Source organism: Podarcis filfolensis (genome assembly GCF_964270895.1).
Source record: "Podarcis filfolensis genome assembly, chromosome: 9".
Classification (NCBI taxonomy): domain Eukaryota; kingdom Metazoa; phylum Chordata; class Lepidosauria; order Squamata; family Lacertidae; genus Podarcis; species Podarcis filfolensis.
In genome coordinates this window covers 53,683,452-53,708,906 of record NC_139610.1, presented here as the reverse complement: position 1 = coordinate 53,708,906, position 25,455 = coordinate 53,683,452, and the positions used below count along the sequence as shown (strand labels likewise).

The 25,455-nt window shown below is 41.8% G+C and overlaps 1 protein-coding gene across 1 annotated transcript in view; it reads right to left on the bottom strand.

Moving 5' to 3' along the window:
* COL25A1 (collagen type XXV alpha 1 chain) overlaps positions 1 to 9,721 on the bottom strand; it is a 294,893-nt gene extending 285,172 nt beyond the window's left edge. The window contains exons 1-2 of the mRNA XM_083571406.1: positions 8,778 to 9,721; positions 7,225 to 7,294 (exon numbers count right to left, since the gene is read on the bottom strand). Of these exons, the coding sequence (XP_083427532.1) occupies positions 7,225 to 7,294; positions 8,778 to 9,101 (394 nt within the window). The 5' untranslated portion in view covers positions 9,102 to 9,721. The remainder of the gene's footprint in view (positions 1 to 7,224; positions 7,295 to 8,777) is intronic.
* Between the last annotated feature and the right edge of the window lie 15,734 nt (positions 9,722 to 25,455).

Sequence of the window (25,455 nt, the reverse complement as noted above, 5' to 3'; positions counted from 1 at the left end):
GTTACTCATCCTGCTATATAAAAGCTTTTTGTAGAGCTGCTAAGCTAAGTGATCACATACTGAATCTTCAGTATTTACTGCAAACCAATTCATCTCATGTCAGTGTTCCCACATTTTTATCTTACTTTCAAACTGGCTGTAACCCTCAAAAAGACAAACATTCATCACTGAAGATTGTTTATTTTCTGCCAAATACCATCACCACAGAGAGAACGTTCAAAGTTTTGTTCATATGCTAGGTGAACTTCCTGTGCAATTGTTTCCACTGAAATCAATAGGTGTTCTGCTGTTGAGCTCAGCACAACCAAAACGGACATAAAGGTATCAATTACGACAGTGTCATTTCTACTATATAATAGTAGATTCCAAGTTCCTCACTTCTGCAAAATAAATTTATTGCACTGGTGATTTATGGATATGTCCTTTTCCACGCTTCTTCCAGAGCTTACGTTACATTCAGTTACTAATCTTTCTGCCTGTTTCACTTGGTCCTTACTGGATAAAACTGAATTCTTAAAACTGAATTTATCCAACTAAAGTTGCAATCCTAAACAAGCTTGTGAGTAAACCCCACTGAACTCAATAGCCCTTACTTCTGAGTAAACATGCTTAGGACTGTGCTGTTTCTTTTCCCCCCTCTCTTGGCTATCCCAGCAAAAAAATTATAGCCCCACCCCTTTTTATATCATTTCAGAACTTTGCAAAATAGTGTCAAATTGTTAATTGCATGTCAAGGTATTCAGTTTATTTTGAATGGTTTTTATTGGATTTATCTTATGTGCACAGTAAAACATATTATGATTCTAAACTTTTATTGGAAACCCTCTTTGGATTACCATGTAATGAAAGAAAATATATCTATTATGTTAATAAACATTTCTAAAATTCATTCATTTCTCTCTGATAAAATTATTCATTTTTCATTTAATGTAGGCTTGATTACAGTATTGAATCAGCATGAAATATTAGCTAATTTGGTCGCTTTCGCATCAAAACAGATGGTTTGAATGTTGAAATTGGATTGCAGTTACACCCTACATTCAGCTACCATCTCCTAAAACCTTCATGGCTATGAGCAGGCTCAGGGATGACTCCTTATCAAAACTAGAAGGTCTGTACCTATAACAACTGCATTGTATGCAAAAATCAATTTTCATCTGTCAAATTCTACCCATCACGGAGCTCTCATGCAGACAGCGCATGTTTGTAGTACAATACTATGCATGTTTATTCAGAGTTAAGTCCCATTGTGTTCAATAAGGCTTACAGCCAGGTAAGTGGGCAAGGGATTTCAGTCTAAAAAGAGTTGAAGCAGTTTTAATTGCCAGCATTGATTGAAACACAGATTATATTGTGGCAGTTGGAGCAATAATTCCATCTTTGAGAAAAGCCTTGTCTATAAGAGGAAACGAATCAAAATGAAACATCTTGAAGGCTACGCACTCCAGTTTGCAGCCCATTTCTGAATGGGATAGCATTTTTGTTTATACACGAAGGTATAAAACTCCTTTTGGCAAAAGTTTAGTATCTATTACATACTATATGGCGCAAAAATAATGATGATGAATGTCTGTTATTATTTATATATACCATTTACTATTCATGTGTTCATGGTGGTTACTCTCTAATAAGCGTGCATTGGATTGTAGCCTCAGAGACTTTTTCAACTGACTTTCTTTCAGCATGAGGCTTATGGCTTCTTAAAAAAGTGGGGGGAACCCAACTATCACAGCAATACCTCTGCGAGCGTCCACCTTGTCTAGCGTGTTACTTCTGGGTTTGCCACTCACGCATGCGCAGAAGCACTAAATTGCACTTCACGCATGCGCAGAAGCACAAACCACTCCATGCACATGCACAGACGCAGCACTTTGCCCTGCATCCTTTTTGGCTAGCGGCCGGGGCTCCAGAACGGATCCCAGCCACAAAACGAGGTACGACTGTATTTGATTAAAACAGACTCTTCATTGCATGTCACTGCAGAAAAGGAAGCAGCCAATAAACAAGACATACATCACTGGTAGAAACCCAGATTTCAGAGTCTGGAGAAGTTTCTTCGTAAGAAGAAATGAAAACCCTATTTACCCTAGACAAGGGATGGGAAGTAAAGACTCCATTTGGTTAAAAGGAATCCCATGCATGTTGGCAGGCCAGCCAGGGAAGGTCATGAATCTGGCTTCTCTCAGTGACCAAGCCTTTAAGAAACCTCTCTGGCCATGCAGAATCCTACCATGGAGAACCGCAAGGGGGTGATTAGCTCACATTAATCAGAATCACACTTACTGCACTTCAATGTTTGAGATCAGATCGCTTCCTAAACGGCCAAGAGATTGCAGTTTGCCAAGGAGAAAATGGAACAAACTATTTTTAACAGGGTTCATAAAGGACCAGCAGAATGTCACTAGTCACATGGAAGCTAGGAGCATTTCACAGTACTTGCATCATCATCATCATCATCATCAACAACAACAACAGCTATTGTAGAAGCCATTCAAATAATCCAGTGCTGATCCTGACTCGCAGTAATGTAATCATAAAGTATAAAACCACAGTGGAGTTTTAAAGAAAAGAATCAATTTGAGAACACAGTCTACACATATGAATCAAAATTATATATCATACTAGGTGGTGTGTGTGTTTTATGAACACTTTTAGTATATTTGTATTGTTTTCATGAATGTTTTATTATGCAATTTTGTATTTTATGTTTCCTGTAAATTGCTTTGGGACTCCGTTCAGTTGTGTGAATTGATAATAAATAAATTCAGTGAATTAAACCACAATGGCATCAAATGACCCTAGTCCTCAGAGCTCCATCTCTATTTACCTGAGCATTTCAATGGCCACAAAAATAGAAAATTGTGTTCAAAGTATTCTAAATAAACAATTTCAAGACCTACTTGCTCTGTTTCCACGTGATGCTAACAGAAAGTTATGGAGCTTTAAATAAATCTTAAAACTGACCACTTTGCGATCATAAAAAACAGCTGATAGAGTAAGGCCTATGTGAGAATTGATACATAAGATCACTTTAAAGCATTATGGTTCAAACTCTTACTCTGGCTGAGCATGCCCCATTTTTGTTGCATTGCACAAACTGGTGTCAACAGCCTTTCCCACAAAAATTGCTGTTGTTGCTGTTATCTACTTGCTTGTTCTACAATCAGAAGTTTAGACTCATATACATAAACCTTCTGGGGCTAACTACATGTTCATAGCCATTTAATGATCTTCATAACTGAACAAAGATTTCAGCTTGAGTTTGATGAGCAACACACTGACCAAGTTATTTTTACCTTTGAAAGCTCCCTGACCTAACACAGTGTCAGAATTAACTTGATGCACAGACTGGCATGGCTTGTAATATGCTAATACAAGCATCTAGTACTAGTATTTGATCATGCAACAGGCAAATCTGTAACTAAATGGAAGCCTAACTTCCAAGCAAACTCAGAACACATGAAATACTTTGACTGATGGATTTGCAAGAGGGTTTGTGCAGGGAATAGGCATGAGGAGTGGACAGTGGCTGTATAAGATTATCTTTAACTGTTTGTTGTAGTTTTATTTAAATATTTCCTAAATTCTTATCCTGACTGGAAACTCAAATATTTCATTTTTAGATCACTTCAATTTTGAGATTTAAAATTTAATTTACAAGTTTTGAGATGCAGTAATCATACATATGATCACTCTTCAATACCTTCTTCAGAGCGACAATTGATCAAAAGGTGGGGTCTGCTTTTTTCATCGCATGACAATTTAAGTCCTTAAAAAAAATAATTCACATTCTATTAATCTCACCTAATTTTTAAAGTTTTCTATCCCTGACACATGCCATTTCAACACGTGCTTCTCTTCAGCATGTTGGAATATGTCTTCCAGTGTACTTACAAATCCAGTCAATTTCAATATAATGGAACACAATACTAAAGACAGAGAGAAAGGATGCTCAGGTAATAGTTGGTATAATGTGGAGCTCTAGTGGCAGCAAAGAAGAAAAGCAGCATGTGTAATAAGTGCAGCTGTATGAAGAGGCTGTGTCTAAGCTTGAAAGTAGATCAGGAATTCTTATGAAGCAACTATAGTGTTTATTTACAGTAACAAATATCATGGTATGATATTTGAGTTTCAGCTTCATAGAATGCATCTGCATGTTGGATCATACCACTTAAAGTAGTAAACCATGCCTACTAAAAGCTCAAAATTTTGCTACACGCATGTATTAGCAAAGCCTGACAAAATGTTTGTGTATCTCCCCTGAAGAAGAAGAAAAGTTGTTGTTATGTATTACCTCTGCGCTTACATATTTAATGTGTGTTTTAAGGTCAAACAGAATCATAGGAGCCAAATCCTAGGGGCCGAGGTCCCTTGCCCCTCCCCAAATAAAATATTAAGGGGGTTGCCCCCTGCAAAGTTGATGGGCATTGCCATCCAAATGGTGTGCATGGGCCATGTCTTGTGATCAATTATGTGGGGTGGGGCTTTGCTGCCCTCTCCATATTTTATACAAGTTGGCACCCCTGCAGAAAATACTTCTTCAGACATGGCTATTTAAAGCAACAGCCAGCCATGCTTTTTATTATATACAAACCACTCAACAATGCTGGAGTAATATGATCCAATGTTTGTTTCGGACTACTCTGTTTGCAGAGGAGTTTCACATTTTCAACATTTCCTGGGTTAATAAATGGTATCGCCTCATTTGCACCATGCTTTTTGTTCTAGAGAGCCAAAATGGTTACCAAAGCCTTAGCAGCTCTTTAGTTTAATGCCAGTTTAGCTGTCAATGCTGTTGAAGAAGACGATAAAGAGCTCTGTACTACTAATCATCACAGTGAAAAGCAAGCCTGTTCAGATATTTCTTTTTAGATATAATCCAAGATATTTGAAGTGCAGTTAAAAAAAATGCACATATCTGTTGATAATACACTCAGTGGCAAACATGGATTTGTCTCTGAGTAATCAACCTTAGCTCCAAGGTTCAGTCATCCTCTAAAGCCCTTTTCATGCATAACTCAATTACAGAAGAGTACAACCACATTTCCAGCCCCACCCGCAGCATCAGCCTTCCTGCCTGGCCCTGACTCCACACTCCTTACATTAGCATGGTCATCTGCAGTGAAAAAGCCTGCATGTGCACAGACTTTCCTACCATGAAGACACTTCTGCGATCAAGTGTCCCAGTTGCATGAAACTTCTGCATGAGCAGGTACTTGTGCATTCATCACAGAAGGCCACACTACTGTATGGTCAGCTGGGGGGAGGGGTTACTAGGCAGAATGCCCAGTGCTTCCCCTGGGAATGTGAACTGCTCCCCAGTAATCATTTGATGCCTACTTCACATGAATACATATGTGAAAGGGAGGGTCTTATGTTTAAGTGTATCTAATGTACTAATTACCAGGCTAAGATACTTTGTGCCTTATAATGGCAAACCAGCAACTTTTCAAAACCGAGAGTTAAATGGCTTACTCATTAATATTTAATATTTAACATTAATATTTAAATTAATAGCATTTTGCTTAAGGTGTGCACCCTACATAAATACCTACAACAGTCCCTCATCCTGTAACACATTCCAGTTTCAAGATGCCCAACATAAAACAGCATAACTTCATATATAACTTATAAAAAACATTAAGGTAAGTTACCTAAGCAGCACTAGCCTTTTCAAAAAATAAGGATAATAACATTTCACACATTACTGACCCCGTTTTCATAGAATCCACCACTTAAAGGTTTGCTTGCAAAGAATGTCCAGTGAAGTTAATGGATTTCAGTAGTGAACTCATATCCCTTATAATAATATACAGCAGGAGACATGCAGTCACCTGGTAAAATATCCCTTTACAATGATGAAGGAAACAGTAAGGAAACAGTAACCCAAAAGTTTATGTATTATTTAATGCAAACTGAAACCAAACACTAAAATTATTTTTGGATCTGTTTTTTGAACTGTCTGATGTACTTAACATACTTGCTCCTTTCAGAAGAGCCAAACAGCTGCGCAGAACTGCTCACAGATGCGATCCTACACTACAGAATGTCAGAATGTGTGCTGCTGCTCATTAGACACAAACATCTCTGTAAAGCTTGTACTGCTACACGAATACATTCAATCACATTTCTAACACTTCACTCTTAAATACATTTATTCGAATTGAATCCCACTGATTTGAATGCATCATGCTTAAAAAATAAGTGGATTGACAGTTTGAGCCTATGCATATTAACTTAGAAGTAAGTTCCACTGAATTAAATGGGATTTAAATCTTAGCACATGTGAACAGAATTGCAGCCTTATAACCTTATCAGATGCATTTTGTTCATTTATCCATACCACTGCTTCCAGCGGGCTTTACTACCAAGCAACTGTGCCTGGGATTGCAAGCTCATGGTGCAATCCTGTACAGTTCTGCTCAGAAGGAAGTCCATTGAGCATATAAGCCAACTTCTTCAGCCCCTCCCCAATAAAATATTTAGGGGGGCTTCCCCCCACAGAATTTGTGGGCATTGCCATTCAAATAATGGGTGGGTGCACTGCATTTTGTGATTATGCAGGGCAGGGCTTACCTGCCCCCCCTTTTTTAATTCAAGTCGGCACCCCTGCCACTGAGTTCAAAGGGACTTCCCCGCAGGCCAATGGCTGTAGACTTGATTTAATAGAGGATAAGTCCAAATGAATACAATGCAATTAATTTTTTTGGCAAGCACACTTAACATCACACAGCACAGATTAAAAGTACTTAAGAGGCAAAATATTAACATACATTGCAATTACAGGTGACTATCAACTTACACAGGGATTGCGTATAGTCAAAACACATTGGCTTCAATGGCGAGTGGGATTGCCAAAGTCTTTTTTCCCAGATGTCTTTTTTTCCCCCTTTTCACCCCCTCTTTATTTTTTTATTTTTTCCTGATTACCAAGCATGTAAAGCTAAATGCACACACATTAAATGTGTGTAAATTGTGAATGACTTGTACATGGAAGAAAACTCCACTTATTTCTGTAAAACTGACCTTTACTTAGAAAGTTTAAGGCTGTTCTGCTATATTAATTAACATTTTCCCCCTCTGTTAATCTCAAACTTCAGAAGACAGGAAATATGCTTGTTAAGCCTTTCTCAAACCCTTCTTCAGCACTATCACCTAATCAAAGAAACCATGTACAAACATTAAACAAAAACAGTTAGAACTGTCCAGGCTGCTGCCATTTACCTGGTGGGCAATTGCATTCTGGAGGAGCTTCTCTTGCTATTCTGATTCTTGCCATATGCTCATAGGACTTCTGTAGGGAGGAGAGGTAAAGATAGAAAAAGCAGTAAGCAGCATGTTAGTCCCTTGCAGGAGAAACTGATTAAGAGAGCTGGTGTTAAACATTCTGTGGATCTGTGTTGCATTATGATTTACCTCTGTTTAATATCCTACTTAAGTTACAACGGTCTCTAAACTTGGATTTCAGTCAACTCACATCACTTGTTCACCCCGACAATAGCTAATGGATTAAATGGTCACACACATACTGGCTTTCACTTGAATCACCCTTGCGCACGTTTTTTTTACCTGTTCATGTGAACACAGTCACCCACCCTTTCCCACATCTGTGGAGCACAAAATAATGCAGAAAACTTGGGTTTGAGTGAATATCTGTAAATTAGAGATGAGAGAGTAATGAATATTTTATATATGAAGGTCAAATGCTACCACAATTATAGGAGCAGCCGCTGCCAATTGGATTCTGGCTGCTGCCAAATGGTCACTAGGGACAGGTCCTGGCAGCCCACTGAAACTTGGATCCACATTTTACAGCCACATGTCTGTATGGGTTCTTGTTGAGCCTCAAGTCTGGAACATTTTTATCTTCCAAAAGATCTCAGTAAAAGCATTTTAAGAGCCACAACACTAAAGTAAAAGGGATTTCTTCTACCATTCGGTGGGAACGGCATCACTTTGAAATACACATGGAACAGTCCTGATATAACAATACAGATGTCTCTTTTTTTCAAGCTATCCCAGGTCTCATAAGACTATGCCTTTATCCCATGCCCACAGAGCAACACAGTTCATAGAGCAACGCGGCCATCCTGATTTTTAACATCTTGTTCAAGCAATTGCTGCCCAAGGCTTAATTTAGTTTCAAAGCTCAAGTCTGTCTAGACAGCACCCTGTTTGGGGTTTGTATGGCTTCTTTCCTTTCTAATGTTAAAACAGAAAGGCGCACTGTACATGCTCAGAGGCACCCTCTTCATTATTATTGCTTCTCTGTAAAGAAGTGTGTCTGGCTGTTAACCAGAAAGCTGGTGATTTGAGCCCACTCAGGGATGGCTGTGAGCAGGATTCCTACATTTCTAGGGCTCGAGCTGGATGACCTGGAGGGTCCCTTCCAACTCTGCAATTCTATGATTCCATTTCTCTGTGAATAACAATAATGAAGAGTGCGTCTCTGTAGAATTCAAAGCCAACTGAAGGGCTAAGCCATGAGGAGCCCTGTCCGCAAATTACCCCAATAAAACCAGCTAAAAGTCATTCAGCCACACAAAAATGTTTGGCTATTTTCACACACTCTTTTCCTAATATTTACCCAGTTCCTCTCTCTTTCTGTTGAAAGCATGCCTGCACGAACCCCCTACTTTTCTTCTATTGCCTTTGGCTTCGATTTGGGGCTACGCATGCAACTGGCCTCCATCAGTAAACAGAGAGGCATTCCTGAGGTGGCTGGCTAACTGTCTCTTCCTGGGAGTCCCACCCTCAGCCTCCCAAGGCCACCCCACCTGAGCCAGAAGCCGCTCCACGTTCTCCTTCATCAGTGCATTGAGCTGATCCAAAGAGTAGCTGGGCAGCAGCTGGTAGGAAGAAGCAGCAGCAGCAGCAGATCCGTCCCCTTGGGCCGTCTCGATGGCCAAGACCCTGGCCTGAAGGTCACTGGTCTTCATCCCCAGATACACGCAAGAAGCGATGGACGCCGCCGAGAGCAGTAGGGCAGCCAGCAGCGAGCTGGGGGGCGCCGTCCTGCCGGAGCAGCAGCGCTGTCCTCCCCAGCAGCTGGCCTCCCCGTTGGCACCCTGACCTTTGGCGTCCGGGCTTTTCCCCACCATGCTGGGCTGCTGGCACAGGCGGAGGGCGAAATCCCCTTTCCTCCTCTGGGGAGGAGGGACACTTGGCCCGGAGCTGCCCGCCCCCAGAAACGCGAACACGCGCCCCCCACTCGCCACAAAAATAAACTCCAAGTCAAGACCCCCCTGCCTGCGTGCCAAAGCGCGAGCGGGGCTTTCAAGGCAGAAAGACCATGGCGAGCTTCCTCGGGGCGCCCCTCAAAACTGCCATCCACACGGTCAACACGCCGCCTCCGCGGAATATTCTCCCTCGAGCGAAGCCCGACAACCTTCCCAGGTGCTCCCCGGAGCCGTTTTCCCCACCCAGCGGCGCGGAGCGGAGACTTGTTGCTCCGCTTTCCTCAGGCTTCCTTGGTGCGCTTTTACGCAGCGCCTGGGTCACTTCGGCGGCAAGCCAAGTGCGAGGGGACCCCAGGAAGCGGCGAGCAGCGGCGGCAGCGGTTCTCTTGCTTTCCCCCGGAGCGTGTTTGCAGCCCCCTGGCTGCGTAGGCGCCTTCGGTAGCGGCTGTCAGGAACAGTAGCGGCGGCGGCGGCGGCAGCGACTCCTGAGCCTCGCGCTCTCTTCTCTGGACTCTGCACAGCGCACGCCGCCTCCAAGCGCCTGCCAGAACCGCGGGAGCCTCATTAGCATAATTTATTCACCTAGACCGAGGGGCGGGCGCCCAGCGCGCTCCCAGAGAGAGAGAGGAGGCTGGGGGGTTCGAGGGGCATTTGCATAATATATGCAAAGCCCCCCGGCGCCGCAGCGTCACGTTGCTTTCCCAGGCTCGCGGGATCGGGATCGCTTCTAAACTGCAGTGTGCGAGGAAGGCAAGAGGGGACAGGTCAGGTCGTCGAAGGAGTAAGAGTTCCAAGGGGGCGCAAATAGGTACCTATGTTCAGAATCGGTCCCGGAACTTTAGGCAGCTCAGGTAGAAAGGTTGCTCGGTTTTTATCAATGCTTCACATCAGTGTATCGCAATGTACCACCCTGTGAACATGGGCGTAGCCGGGGGGGGGGCAGGGGGCAGTTACCCCCCTAAATCCTCTAAAAGTATTGAAAAGCATTAAAAATACTCAATTAACTGAGGTTCTGTCCCCCCCCCAGTTGAAGCCTTCCCTCCCAAAAAACAAAAGCCTGCCCCCTATAATGTCCTCTTTGGGGGGATCTTTACCCGTGATCTCCCCAAAATTAGCTCAACAACTTTTTGGAGCCCCCTAACAAATCCTGGCTATGCCCATGACTGTGAATGTTTCGATTGTTGTTACTCTTTTTGTACATCGCTTTGAAACATTTTGCAATCCATAAATGTTACAAAATCTTTCTTTCAGGGCTCTTAGGCAACTTATTTGGTGTGTATCCTCACACCCACACCCACTGCCTCTCCTGTGTTGCCCTTCACACAACAACCTTGTAGTAGTGCGCTCTGGCTGCTTAACAGAATGCAAATGACTCCAGGCGCAGCCAGCAGACTCCCACCATACAAAGAAAGCACATTCAACATGCATTTAAAGTGCATGGCTTCCCCGGGGGAATTGTAGGCAGAGTTCCCAGCCTCTTTAACCAACTGCAGTGTCCAGGATTCTTTGAGGGAAGCCATATGTGTTGAATGTGCTTTCAATGTATGGTGTATGGTTCTGCCCGAGCCTGGTGCTATGCAATATAGCATGCCAAGAAATAAGGAGAACGGAGTATTAAAGCAGCTAGGTCATGACCAGTGATGCTGTGCTGGTTTGTGCTAAAGATAGGATGATAGTTACAACTGGTTCATCATTTTAGGATCGTGATAACCAATTGTCTTATTTAGGATCACTGGTCTGCAGCGATTAAGAGTGTCAAAATAGGATCTGGGAGACCAGGTTTCAAATCTCCCACCAGCCATAATACTTCTTGAGTGACCCTGGCCCTGTCACTGCCTCTAAGCCTAACCTTCACAAGTTGTTGGCAGTATAAAATAGGGAAAGAGTGGAGAAGTCATGCATTGAGCTCCTCAAAGGCAAGGTAGAATATAGATGTAATAAATAAATAAATAATAGCTCAAATGCATTGTATATTTCATGCTTGCGTAGAAATTAACTAAATAGATTTAGCAGCATCTACACAGACATACTTTCCAGATACACACATAACTGGGTAGCACTGAACAGATTGGGTGTGCTTATATTTACTAGACATCGGGGCTTTTAGTGTTGCGGCTCTAGTCCTCTGGAATCAGTTAACAACTGAAATTAGACAAAAGCCTACCATCTTAATATTGGGTGGCCAGTAAGAAGATAAGAGCCATAGGCTGATCTAGTCCAGCATCTTGTTCCTGCACCGACCAAATGGCTGCCCATGAGAAGCATGCAAGCCAAACCTGGTTGCAACAGCACTATCCCAACCCACGATTCCCAGCAGCTAGTATTCAAATGTATGCTGCCTGTGATCTTGGGAGGAAAACATTGTGAAGGCTACTGAAGATATTTTTTATTTAAGATGTGGATCCCAATCATTTTATGGAACACTAGTTGTAGAATTGTAGAAGTATTTTTATTGCTTTTAATTTACTGAGTTTGTAAACTTTTGTGCTTTATCTTTATATTATTGTACACTGCCTCAGTAGTTTTTCTCTGGGAAGTAGATTATGATTCTGCAAATGAATGGATGGATAAGAAAATTCATCTGTTATATCCATTCTAAAAGAGATTTGGGAGCCACCAGTGAGTCAGATATGTTGACAATCTTTTGCACCTAATATTTTGCAATTTGTTTTAATATGAGTGTTGAACATTACAGCTGGATAGATTTGCCTTATGGACTGTAGCTGTATACAGCAAGTCTACAGCATCTGAGAAGTCATCATCAGACACCATATTTGTTGTGGGAAGTCTAAAATGAGGGGGGACCCTGACAGGTTAATGTAATATTAATAGGAAATGAGAGGATAAAATACCAGAAAAGCCAAACTTTCTAACAGACTGCATTATTTATAGCATTTTAATGCTAATTTTCAACTTCTAAAGCAAAAATAAAAATTAATTAGCATGCAAGAACAGTGAGGGAACAGTTTTGTAGACCGCAAACAGAATGAAACTTCACAGCTCTTCAACTGCACAGCCTGACGGGGATCCCATGTCTACTTTTGAAAAAGGGAACCATACTGGACAGGATTTGTGCATGCTGCACACGTCCTAGAATGAACCTGGCTTAGGTTCCCTAACAGCCTTATGAAGGAGTGAACAGTCATAGGCAGGTGCCTCTACCTGGAAGCAACTTGTCTACAAATACATGCATGTATATTCATGGAGTTACATTATAGTGTCATTTATAAATGTTACATTAGCATTTCATTGAACAAGTTGTGCTCACCAGGGCAGTATTTTAAAGACTGAATTGTGCCTCTTATCCATAGTCCCTAATCACAGTTGCACATCCATAAAACCGTCCAAAAAGATGTGCCTGAGATACCAGAATAACTTATGATGATCAGGGTCTGTCCTAGCATTAGGCAGAATGGGGAGGCAGCCTCGGGAGCAGATTTTGGATGTGATGAATAGTGTCAGCAAACTATTAGTTATTTAATCTGTTATTGATGTAGGTTTACTGCCAGGGCGGGGGAAGAGGCACAAGTGGGATTTTATGTCCCAGGTGCCAAAGTAGTTTGTCTGGCCTTGGGATTATGCACCAGGACTTGGAGTGTGGGCACCGGCTGCTGCTCCATCTCTGACAGCAAAACCTCTTGGACCAGCCCTAGCACAATATATTGTTCCTTTCCCAGGCAATGGAGAAAAGAACAGCAAACTTCTTTGCAAAACTTGCAGGCTGAAGAGTGATATAGATGCAGCATCAGTTAATGGCAATGCAGTGGTCTTTCAGGTGCTAGCTTTTGTGCACAATAACTGCATTGATTGACACATTTGTTTGTGGCAGATCTAGCTATCTCTTTTCTAAACGGACAGGAAAGCAGGATATTTTCTTTTTAAAATGATGGACAGCAACCCTGAATGGCGGCAGGGATTCTTTGGCAAAGGAACCACCACTTAGTTTTGGAAGCAGTTTGGGAACATGTCATCATCTTTTTGTATGGCATTCATTGTTCATATGCACATATAAAGGCATGAGGCATTTTAGCAGTTTAATATCTGTCATGCATTTGCTTGTAGACTCAAACATGAATTTGGACATTCTGTCATTTGGAACAAAATTTAGAATAATACAGGGTGATATCCAGTATGAGTCATACTCAGAGTAGACTTACCAGAATCAGAAGACTTAAATAACCCATCCATTAATTCCAGTGGGTCTACTCTGAGTGCAGCTTAGTCACCCATATAAAGTAAGAAAAATTTACTTTTGACTCTCGTTGTTTAAATAGATATACTAAGCAGTAACACATGGCTCAGTTACTTACGCAGTGAAACATATGCACAGTAAATAATAGCAAAGAACAGGCACAAAATATATTTAGTGTCAGCATTGTACAGTTCTTTAGAACAGGTGCTTGGTTGCTAGTTGCTGCCCTTGTGACTACCACCATAAGGTAAGAAAGAGATTGTTTAAATTAAACATGCATTATTTGCCATTAATCTTCACTCTTGCAAATAGAGCAGTAAGGATAATAAAGTATCATAAGTGTACAATTTATACAGTATAACCACATTCAGAATACTGGTCACATTTTTATGTTATTGAAATAAATGGACATAAGTGTTCTTAATTATCTATTGGGGATTTGGTAATTATTGCAATTCTAAAATATACAATATAGCAAAAATAAACACATAAAAGAGCAACTAAAATGAATAGGAAGGGACACAACACAACATCTCTATGGAGGAAGCCTTAGGAGACGACTATAAAATAATAAATGGATGTTTGGTTCTTATCCAGCAAGACAATTCATATACATTGCTATGTTTTCCTACAGAGGTAGCCAAAACATGTTTTTGACAGGGTGACTTAGGTAATGGAAATTATTTCTGTTTCTATCTTCTTATGTTATATGTGAAAAACATCATTCATAGACCATTTTTGTCCCAATGGATTTAAATGTATGATACTCACTTTGTAAATATTTATGCACACACAATCCCCTTCCTTCACATCACCATTCCAATTAAAGCAATTGCTCATTTAAGTAAAAGTTGTAAATCCTAAACCTTCCCCGTCTTGAGGGAAATCTTCAGGAGAAGAAAAGGCTAAGGCGTAAATCCTACAGAAATCCAGAGTCCCTAAGTTGGTTGGATGGCACCTTTTACGCCTTTTTCTGACAACTCCTGCAGCCAAGCTCATGCCAAATGTATTGCTCTGTGAGGCCAAGAGAGGGATCTTATCATCTGGCCAGCCCAGGACCTCCATACACACTGCCAGACTTGTGCCCTAGAGAGGTCACTTCTGTGCTGCTAACCAGCGGTTTGACTTCACCCCTAGAGGCACACTCCATTGTCTCTCGAGACAGATGAATGTCAACAACAATAATAACAACAACAGTCTGTGTTGCGACAATTTTAATAGGTTGGGTTTTTTATACACAAGTTGACATGTTGAACTCAAAAAGTGATGAAGACCTAAAACTGCTTCCCACTTTTTTGCACCTGTTGCAGCGATGGCTTTCTTGCAGTGCTGTTACGGCTACTTTGGTGCCATTCTTTTTACTTTGAACATGTCTCCGCTATGTGATCCAAGCCAATCAGCAATCACATTATAAATACAATGATGTCCTGGCATCACATAGCCAATCAGATTTGGATCTGTATTCATGTCACTGAGGGAAGATTAAGTCCTTCATTGCCCCAATTACAGCAATGCTCCCTTGTCTTTGTCTCTCTGCACTGGTAGCTTCATTGCCTACAAGCACTGCTCAATAAAATTTCACCCCAATCAAGCTCTAGTCATATGTAGTTGTCAGGGAACTGCCATCGGCTCAGGGGCGAGAGGGGAAAAGCCGGATGGATTACAGAGAGCCCCCAAAGATTGTGGGAAACAGCACCTCCTCAGCGGAGGCGAGGCCAGGACACCTTGCTTGAGCAAAGCGGGGAGGAGAGAGGTCCTCCGTTGCCCACGCCCTCCCTGTGCAGTAGGCTTCCGTGCCGAGAGGGGAGGCGCAGATTGGGCATCAAGAAACTACTCTGCTGGGGAAGGTTTAAGGACCACCCACTCGCAGATTCTGCCAGTGAATGAGCGAGCCACAGAATAGTGGCGCTCTGCATGGTGAAGGGTTTTTGACACCAATAACGAGGCTTTACAGCCGACCAGGGAGGCATTTGCCTGATTGCTCTCGAGTAACCCCCTGATATCCTTACAGTAGTTATACTGACTAGTTGGAGCAAAAGGCAAAAGTGCATCCCACTAGATTTCAGTTATGTCCATTATATCTGTTTTGTCCTCTTAACACCAAGAACTCAATCTTTGCTTAGAGGCTTCCAGCATTAGCATATAAACATTTACATACAGTGTCTTTGGCTCTTTATTTTTGGCCTGTAATAATTCAGCCTCTCTGAATTGCTTTCCTATGTCTTTGCATTCTTATTGCCGAGTTCTATGCTCTTCCCATTTAAATTTTCATCATTTTTTAAAATCGTAATCCCAGGAAGATTTGATCCAAACCAGACTCTCCTCAGTTCCTGTCAGTTCTCCTGCCTGCCCATCAAGTATTTTGGTGTGTCAGCTAACATTGAGCAACCTCATCCCCAATGCTAATTTAAAACTGGGCTCAACAAACCAAATTATGGTTATTATTTTACATCTGAAAATTGCTTGGTTAATTCTAATCCCAGTTCAGACCTGGTCATACTTGAAATTATATCCAGGGGCACAATGGTGTCTGATACAATTCCTCTAGCCTCCACCCACACACCACTGTAGCCTGCCTGCAATTTCTTCCCCACTTACTTCACCTAGTTTGATGAGATTAGTGGTGATGGGGGGAGATATCACTGTAGGCTTCCCTGCCTGCCACTTGCTGGAATGTTACAGTCAATCTCAACATGTTGGAATTCTCTACAAAAGACTCCAGTATCCTAAGAAAACTACAATTCAATCACAACCCAAGCTGTAGAATAATTCCATAATGCTACCCTCATGCTAAAAAGGAGCCTTATCTTGTTCTGCTGACATAAACATACACAAAATGCATAACATAATAACAAAAAAGCAATAACCCCCCATTACATTTATTGATATTATATTGAAAACGTAGTTTCAAACCAGGTAAAACCACCCAGATGGGATGTGTATGACTAATATAATTGTTGTTGTTAATATTTTATATTATTATATTATATTTCTGTTGCTTTGTACTGTAAGCTGCTTTGAGTGTTATTTCAGTAGAATAGCAGGGTATAAATATGACATCTAAGATCATAATCTGGTCGCATTTATGCACCAGTTTGCAACAGCTCTAGCAGTTACGTTCATTTTTTAGGGAATGTTTTCAAGAGTAAAATAGAACTGGTCCTGATTGCAGAGAGGAAGTATGTTTACCTGGCCTATTCCCTCCCTCTAAAATTCTTATTCATTTTCTGCTGCTTCCCCCCTACTTTAATATGGCCAGGGTGGTTCGTGTTTGTTGGGATGGAGGTCCTTTGTACAGAGTTACCAGACTCTTGGCACTGTGTCTCAGCAATATGATCTTACATTTTCTGTTCTTTGATACAAGAACTTAGCTTTTACTGAAGTTGCTTCTAGGTTCTGGTTTGTGGAAACAGGAAGGCGAAGATAAAGAGTTATCTGCAGCCTGCTTTTGTGTGTGAGAGAGTGTAGACTGCAATACATTGTATCTTTCATAGACAAAGGCCTTCGCTTGTATTTTGCAGGCTAAGACTTTCACTTGACTCACCTTATGAAAGAGGACATTTGCAACACAGAACAGAAATGGTCACATGCGGAGAAGGAATACCTGTGATGTCACAAGGTCTCCAAGGCATTCCTTGGCACTAATGATCCCACAACTGAGCTGATCTTTCTTGTCTCTGGCCTTCTAAAATAGCACTGGAACACATGAACATCAGCTTTGAAAGCTGTCTCCATTGCCTCATGAGGCCAAGATTATATTGTGGGCATTTGGGACATGTGAATGCCCCCATGTGCATCTGATCAAACACTTCATATTAGGCTCCCTGTATGATGAGCTTGGGGAATTACAAGGTTTTGCACTCAGATTTATATAATGTTACAGCAGGAGAATGGGTGATAATATTGCACTGGAACAGATTATCCGGCCATGACTTCCACGTGAAGGGCATATAGAATTGTACAGCTTCCAGAAAAAGAAAAGAAAAGAAAGAAAATGCCACTGAATGCTGTTTGAGAGCTAGGAATCACTGGCAAGCACAGTGATCAGATGAATAAAACATGAACGACTCAAACAAAATGATTCTGCTTGTTAAATCACATTTTATATTACAGGTCTCTCATGGTTGGGACCTATCCTCTTCTGATGGGTGAGAGAAGGGAGGGAGGGAGAGGGAGGGAGAAAATGAATGACGTGGGATGAGGTATAAGAGGTTTCTATACAGCTTTGTCCCCATCTTTTGGCTTTGCTCCTAATCACCGCCAGTGCTGGCCCTACCCATCACTGGTAGGTGAATCCCAAACATTTCCCCTGAAGGAATGCGGCCTTCAATTTGCCCACCAGCATTGTAAAGCACCATGCACATTGATGGTACTGTACAAAGGACAACACTGCACAGTTCCCTCACATCTGCAGAGCACATCTAATTGTTACCAGTCATATCCGATTAAAACCTTGGGTTTTCTCACATGTCCACTAGGTACGTGGTGATGCTTTGAAATTGCTCTGCAGGTTGACTCCCTGCCCATTGCTATCCAGTCATGTGTGACTGCTGCCCCGTGCAGAATCAAGGTTTTGCCTGCATCTGCAAATAATCAGAGAAATGACAGTAGCGGTTATGTGCAAAAAGCTCAGTTCTGTGTGTGGCAGTGGCTGCACATGACAGGCGGGGGAGCTGGCATGCTCAAAAATCTCAAGCAGCTGCCCGACTGGCCCAGACATTAGCCTAAGAAAGCAGAAGGCACAGCCATTGTAAACAATCTATTGACTGGTTTAAACGAAAGCATCTTCACTCTGCTCTTTAGCTAAAAAGATAAGCAGTGAGAATGGTTAGGCTGATGGAACATAACAGATACTGAAAAGTTACCAAGAAGAAGGCATAATGGTAGTATCAATCATCACTGGGGAAGTGAATTTGCCTACATGGTTGGAAACTCCTCTCTCTGGCAGCAGTGCTGAAATGTCGTTCTGCCAAGGTTTCATCATCTGTACGATGTGATTTTGTTATGTGAGTGTCTCTTCTGGAAGTAATTTTTAGGAAGTTTACCCTCTGGAATATCCAACCATATGCTTAGAATGAAATTAGACTTCTTCTTTTTTTAGTAGATGCTAGAAACAGCTTTTCTGCAATAAGAAACTTTGTATTTCTTTGTGGTTTTTGCACAGCCCGTTGGGGAGAAAAAGGAAATCAAGTGGTAGGGGATTTTGCCTTCTTGTTCGCTTGCTTTCTGTTCAGGCAGATTTGGTGGATGTTCTTGCTTATTCATTTGCAGAGCTTCAGGTGAACGTGCCCTGTGTATTTTTATACATTAAACGCACCTGAGATGAACAAGTCATGTATTTTCCCCATGCCCTGTTATATCTAACCCTATTTGCCCCTTCCTTCATTTACCTCTCCTCCTGCCCATCCCCACTTTCCTTTCTGTTTCCCCATGTTGAATTTTAGCTCATGTAAAGCGACAGGCACACTTATGGTGTTCTGTTATGTAGAGCCAGAGTGATGTAGTGACTAGAGTGTTGGACTAAGACCCGAGAGGCCAGGCTTCAAATGCCTGCTTAGCCATGAAGCTCACTGGAAGACCTTTGGCCAATCACTGTATCTCAGCCTAACCTCCCTCACAGAGTTGTTGTGAAGATAAAATGGGAAGAGGAAGAACAAAGTACACCACACTGAGCTCCACGGAGGAAAGGCAGGAGACAATTGCAATAAATAAACAAATAATACAATAACATCATCAATCATTTGGGTTCTATTGTTCTTAATAGACTTTCATATAAGTTGCTGCTACTCCGAATAACATAAGAAGAGCCTGCTGGACCAAGCCAATGGCCCATCAAGTCCAGCATCCTGTTCTCAGAGTGGCTGAACTGTGGAAAACCAGCAAGCAGGATTCAAGCAGAAAAGGTCTCTTCCCTCCTGTGGTTTCCAGCAACTGATATTCAGAAGAACATTCCTAGTGACAGTGGGGAAAAATATAGGTTGCATTGCCCAGATACTTTTAATACTACACTTCTAATATTAAGCATTTTATATTTGTTTCAAAATTTGCTTCCCCGATTATGTGTTATTGGAAATATATTCAGTGTGAGCGGGGAGGAGGGGGCATTCCTTGCATGTTTGTTATAAGTAGTGACCTATGAAAGAACAACTATTTCAATACAGTGCTGTTTACTGCTGCAATAATATACAAAAGTTGGCAAGAATATGTGAAATAATAATGTATTGCTTTTGCTGTCTTAGCTAATGAGCACCTTGGTGGAAGGTTACGGGGAAAGGGAGAGGAATGGTGAAATAATAGAATACACTAAATGGCCATGTCAGGTATACCAATGTACCATGAATGCAGGTGAATTTATTGGTGTTAACTTCTTTCATCCCATCCCTATAGTTTAAGCACCTATGATTGTCACAACTGCTAGATTTGAAGGCACCCAAATGAACTGGCCTCCAGCTGCAAACTATGAACGTGATCTCTGCATTGCCTAGTGGAAATCTGAATTTCCAAACTTCTTATTTACACTTGTGGATTATACCTCCAAGCACTCAACTGTAAGGCAAATCCAGCTGTTGGGGTTAATTGCATCTTAATCCATAAAACTCCACATCATCTGTGAATTAGCAACCTACCACATAGAAATTCTCTGTAGACCTGGTCCTTTTATCTTTCCTTTCTAACAGTGCTGAACCACAGAAGGGGGAATGGGGGTGGAAGAGCTTTTGCAATTGACTCCATGCTCTGATTTTTATGAATAAACCCCTTTGCTTATTGATGCAATTCTTTCAGGGAACTGAGAAATTGTAAAGAATGCCTTTTACCACACACAGTCACACCATCTTAAAAAACCCCCACACACCTCCTTTTAGGCAAAATCTCACCACTTCTGCAAAATAACAAAACAGAGGCCTCTGTCCAGGTGCAGACAGTAGTTCACAGCAGAATGTGTGAATGGATCCTGATTTAAATTAACTGAGAAACATATCAGCTTCCCCTAATGTATGTGCCAGGGGTGAATGCAATGTCTGTATGGTCACTCCCTTATTTCTGAAAAAGGTATTAAAGATCCATGTTGGGAGAAAGTCACAGCTGAAGTAAAAAGGTAAAGGGACCCCTGACCGTTAGATCCAGTCGCGGACGACTGGGGTTGCGGCACTCATCTCGCTTTACTGGCCGAGGGAGCCGGCATACAGCTTCCGGGTCATGTGGCCAGCATGACTAAGCCGCTTCTGGTGAACCAGAGCAGCACACGGAAACACCGTTTACCTTCCCACCGGAGCAGTACCTATTTATCTACTTGTACTTTGATGTGCTTTCGAACTGCTAGGTTGGCAGGAGCAGGGACCGAGCAACGGGAGCTCACCCTGTCTCAGGGATTCGAATCGCTGACCTTCTGATCAGCAAGCCCAAGGCTCTGTGGTTTAGACCACAGCACCACCCGCATCCCACAGCTGAAGTAGCCCTCTGCTAATTCTGAGTGGCAAGTGAATGCTCCATATTCAAAGTAGTAAGTTGATGAGGAAGGCTTGCTCCAGATATTTACATTACTAAAATTCTATGGATCAACACCATACCACAGCTATCTATGCTTTTTCTGTATTATTACAAGGGCACTTATAAAATAATAATTCTAAAGGGAATCCATCTTTTCACCCTCCTATATAGCAGTGTAGCACTGCTCCAAATTTTATCATTCTTGCTGGAATCCATGGAAGATGGATCTCTACTTAAGAAAAACAAAACGCCCAAGAGTGTTTCCCTCCTTCCAGATCTCCTTGCCCATTCGAATGATAGACCAAGAAAACAGGCCAATTCATAGTGAGGAAGGTCCTCAGATGTCATAAACTGACAGAACTCATTTAACTCTGAAGCACGCTTTTCTTGCAATATAGCCTCTTTATTTGATTCTAAACTCAATAAAGCATGTTAAATGGGGAAATAAATGACTATCCCCTGTCTGCAAAAGTGCATGCAACCTTCCTGTGTCAGATTTACAGCATACTGAGGTAGAAAACATTTTTGGCAGCACATGACAATTTTCTGGCGTCTTTGCAGATAGCTGTGGTAGCTGACCTTGCAATTCCTGCCCCAGCATAATTCTTTCCTTAACACAAGAAAGAGAGAGAGAGAGAGAGAGAGATCTGATGCACAGCTGATGTGAATTAGCAGAGATCAGTTGAAGATCCTTCCTTTATGGAGGTTTTTATCAACCATTCTCCACACTGTGGGGAGGGGACATTTGCATGTAGCTCCAGCCTAATGTTAGGGAGAAGACAATTACACACCAATTGGGAGTGAAGGTCAAGAACTAGAGGCCAAGAGCAGCAAAGAATTCCACATTTAGGAATAATTTTCACAACAGTGTCAATGCATCCATTTTGTGAAGGGTGACTTCAATAAACACATAGGAAGGGGAAACTGGAGGAGAGCAAATGGATGCTCCTAATGTGTGAAATCAAGGCCTAGAGAAGGTAACCTGATGGCCAGAAATCCTATAACTTGCAAAAGCACTACAAATGCTAAGGAAAGCAGCCCAGACATGGGTCCCAATAGTGGGTCCCAGGTCCTGACATTGGCAATACATGCAAGGCTGTGCTTATCTTGCTAGCTCAGTGGCCTGTTTAGCTATTTAAAAAGTGACTATAGTTGTGAGTTGGGGGGGCAGGGGCGTAGGAAGGGGGGCAGGGGTCGGGCCACCCCTGGTGCCATCATGGAGGGGGTGACAAATTATCAAGGAACAATTACTGCCCTACTAGGGCTGTTCATAAAAAAACTCTTTTTTTTAATGCCTGCTCCAAAGGTCTTATCTTACTGCACTAGGGATTATATAGCTATATATGAAATTTCATGCATATCAGTTAATATCTTGACCCTCCTCCACGAAAATAGCTGTTTACTTGGCCATTTTCTTATGTCGTGAAGGCTGAAATTTCAATTCAGTGGAGCAGGGTCTTTGTGAGATAGTGTCAAGCTCCTTCAGTCTCCCAAGGAAAATTTGGGTGTACAGGCAGGAGGGGGGGAGCTGTTTCAATGTCTGCTCCTTTTGGTGGATGGACACTATTTGATATAAGCCTAAGACTAAGTCAACAATTGACCTGTAAAAGCAAAATGAAAGACTAATTGAAAATAACATCAGAAAAAGGGAAAGACTGAGAGAAAATTAATCATTGCTACATATAAAATCAAACTATTGCTCTTGAGGCTCTTTAGTTATATTGCTGGAATCCATCTAAAACCAAATGTAATACATCTCAGCGCTTGACTTGAGTACATTTTTTCTCAGCTTTTATAATATTCACATTTTCACTTCATGATTACTGCAAGATATAATCATAATTCATAAGTTTCTTACATAACATGCCTGGTTAGCCCTGAATTGTGTAAGCAATATGTTTTTAATTCCCACAATTATTTTCCATTGTCTGCTCCACGAGTTGTTGGCCAAAATTATTTGTTCTTCAATTGAATGTTACAGATAAGAAAGTGGTCACTTGCCACCCTCTTCTTCCAGCCTACTAACTGTTGGCAATAAAAGGAAGAAGCAATAAAAAGAGAATACATTATCCCTTCTGAAAAATAAAGAGTGGATCATGACAAAATAAGATCGTTAGTTATTTTGTATAGTTTGGAAATATATCTATTCCCAGGAAAGGGAGATACATTCAGTTTATGGAGCTTGAGAAATGTACCCTACAGTATGACCAATGAAAGGTGAACTAACAAGCAAAGAGGCAGCGTTGACATCAGTGACCCATGCACAGAAATGGCAGTGTTGACACTGCAGTGAAGTCAACATGTCCATATCATATAGCCCAGGTTTTCAATATCCCTTTTATTGTCAGTGTAAGGAAAAAGACAGGACACAGATGAAATTAATATCTCTTTTCAGAAATATAAGGGCAGTATGATCTTGGTTATAAAGGTCATGACTACCCTATGATGGAAGAAGACATCAAAGTGGAGGCTACGATGGGTCAAAACTGAACCACCACATTTTTCCAAGGCACCTGAATCACTGCATGTCTACTGATACAAATCATGCACCACCATCATCTTCATGTTGCCCACAGAAGGGAAAAGCTCATGAAAATATCATCGATGACAAGTGGTAGCTTCAGGACTGAAATCTGATACATACTCTGTGTAGAAGGTAGGCTGTTATCCTCCTGAAAATGAATAATCTCCCCTGCTTCACCATTCCCATGTAGCTGAATTATAAACTGGAAAGTGCACAGCTAAAATGTGTTAAAGGAGACGCACAGTGCTCCGTGTGAGGAAGGGTTTAGCATGAGCTAATTCTTTAAGGGCTTCCTGCTCTCTCCATTCCACTCCTTTAAATCCCCTCCTCCTCAAAACGTGACAACTCACTCATCACATCCTCAGCTGCAGGAATAGTCAAAATACCAGTAGCCTGCCTATCCTAGCATGAACAGCAGAACAGCTATACTTTTTGCATCCGGAAAGGTGATCCAGGGAGAAGAAGACAAGTCAATGCTGTAAAGCAACCATATACATGAAATAATATTGCACTCCCTTTTCTCTCACGGAGCACGTTCCACCAGCATATATTTTGTACAGGCATCATCAAAGGATCCACAAAAGAACATGATGCTTGTGCCATTATTTCAGAGACACCACTCTGACAATTGTAGCTGACATTCTGATCTGTTGCTAACATGGGTCAATGCACAGGACACTTCCAAGCTGCGGCATGCGTGATTTTTACTGGCCAGCCTAGGCTGATTTTTAGCTTTTAGTTCCAAGGGCTGAGCTGGTTATGTGTGTGCAGATACAACTCATGGAGGCAGATCAGGTTTCCACACTTGTTTGGAAGTACAGATTTTCAAATGACTTTAGTCAGATGTATGAAGTCCACCCATTCTTCCCTCAGCATAGCATGTATGCAAACCAATTCAATCCACAGTCGTATAGCTAGATGTCCTAAGGTTTACTTTCAAAATGGACTTGGACTGGGCAGTCTGTCATATACAGCGGTACCTCGGATTAAGAACTTAATTTGTTCTGGAGGTCCGTTCTTAACCTGAAACTGTTCTTAACCTGAGGTACCACTTTAGCTAATGGGGCCTCCAGCTGCCGCCGTGCCACCATCGTGCGATTTCTGTTCTCATCCTGAAGCAAAGTTCTTAACCAGAGGTACTATTTCTGTATTAGCGAAATCTGTAACCTGAAGAGTCTGTAACCCGAGGTACCACTGTAAAGGACTCCTTCAAACAGCCATTCAGGTAGAGGACAGTCTTCTGTAAATGCATGACACTCTAATTTCAACATGTAGTAATGGGGCCATACATATCAGTTCCACATAGGCTATTAAACATGCAAATGCTTTCCATTGGGTAACTGTGTAAAAGAAAATTATATCAGAGATCAGTCTTTCAGTCCTGTCCTGATTCCAGGTTTGTTCCAAAGTTGGAAGAGGCCGACAAAATCCAGATGAAAGTGATCTCTTTTAAAGTCACAGGCCAACGCGGACATAATCTCATGGGGAAAGCCTTAAGTTATGCAAGATCATCCACTTCAAGATGGCTGGCATTTGTGACTCAACATCTGGGAAAGCAGCTCCCAGAATTGTAGCTCTGCTTACTTCAAATGCAGCCAGGACTGCTATTTTGTTTTTACTCTGAGCACAAACCGTGGCTAACCTAATCTGGGATTTTGATGCACATCCAAAGTCCATAGCCTTGACCCACAGCAAAGAATGCAAATGTCTCGAAATTTAAACAAGATTAACTATTTTAATTGTATTTAAATAGAAATGCTTGGCTAAATTACATGTGCTTTTCCATTCTGTCATCTCTTTTCCAATTCTAGATATTTTTCTGTGCACTTATATGGTAAAGTTGTCCAAGACTGTTGTCATAGTTAAGAAATAATCCTTGCTGTGGCTATAATATGATGCAGTTGAGGTGCTGCTATGTTCAGTGTGTATAGCGTGAGACTGCCTTGTAGGATATATTCATGCTCAACACTCCTGATCCTCAGGCCAACTGCATGGCACCCATTTGTCTACGTGATGCCCTCAGTCTCCAGGGCACTGTATATGTTCCATTCTTGTGCTTCCTGGCAGGTGGT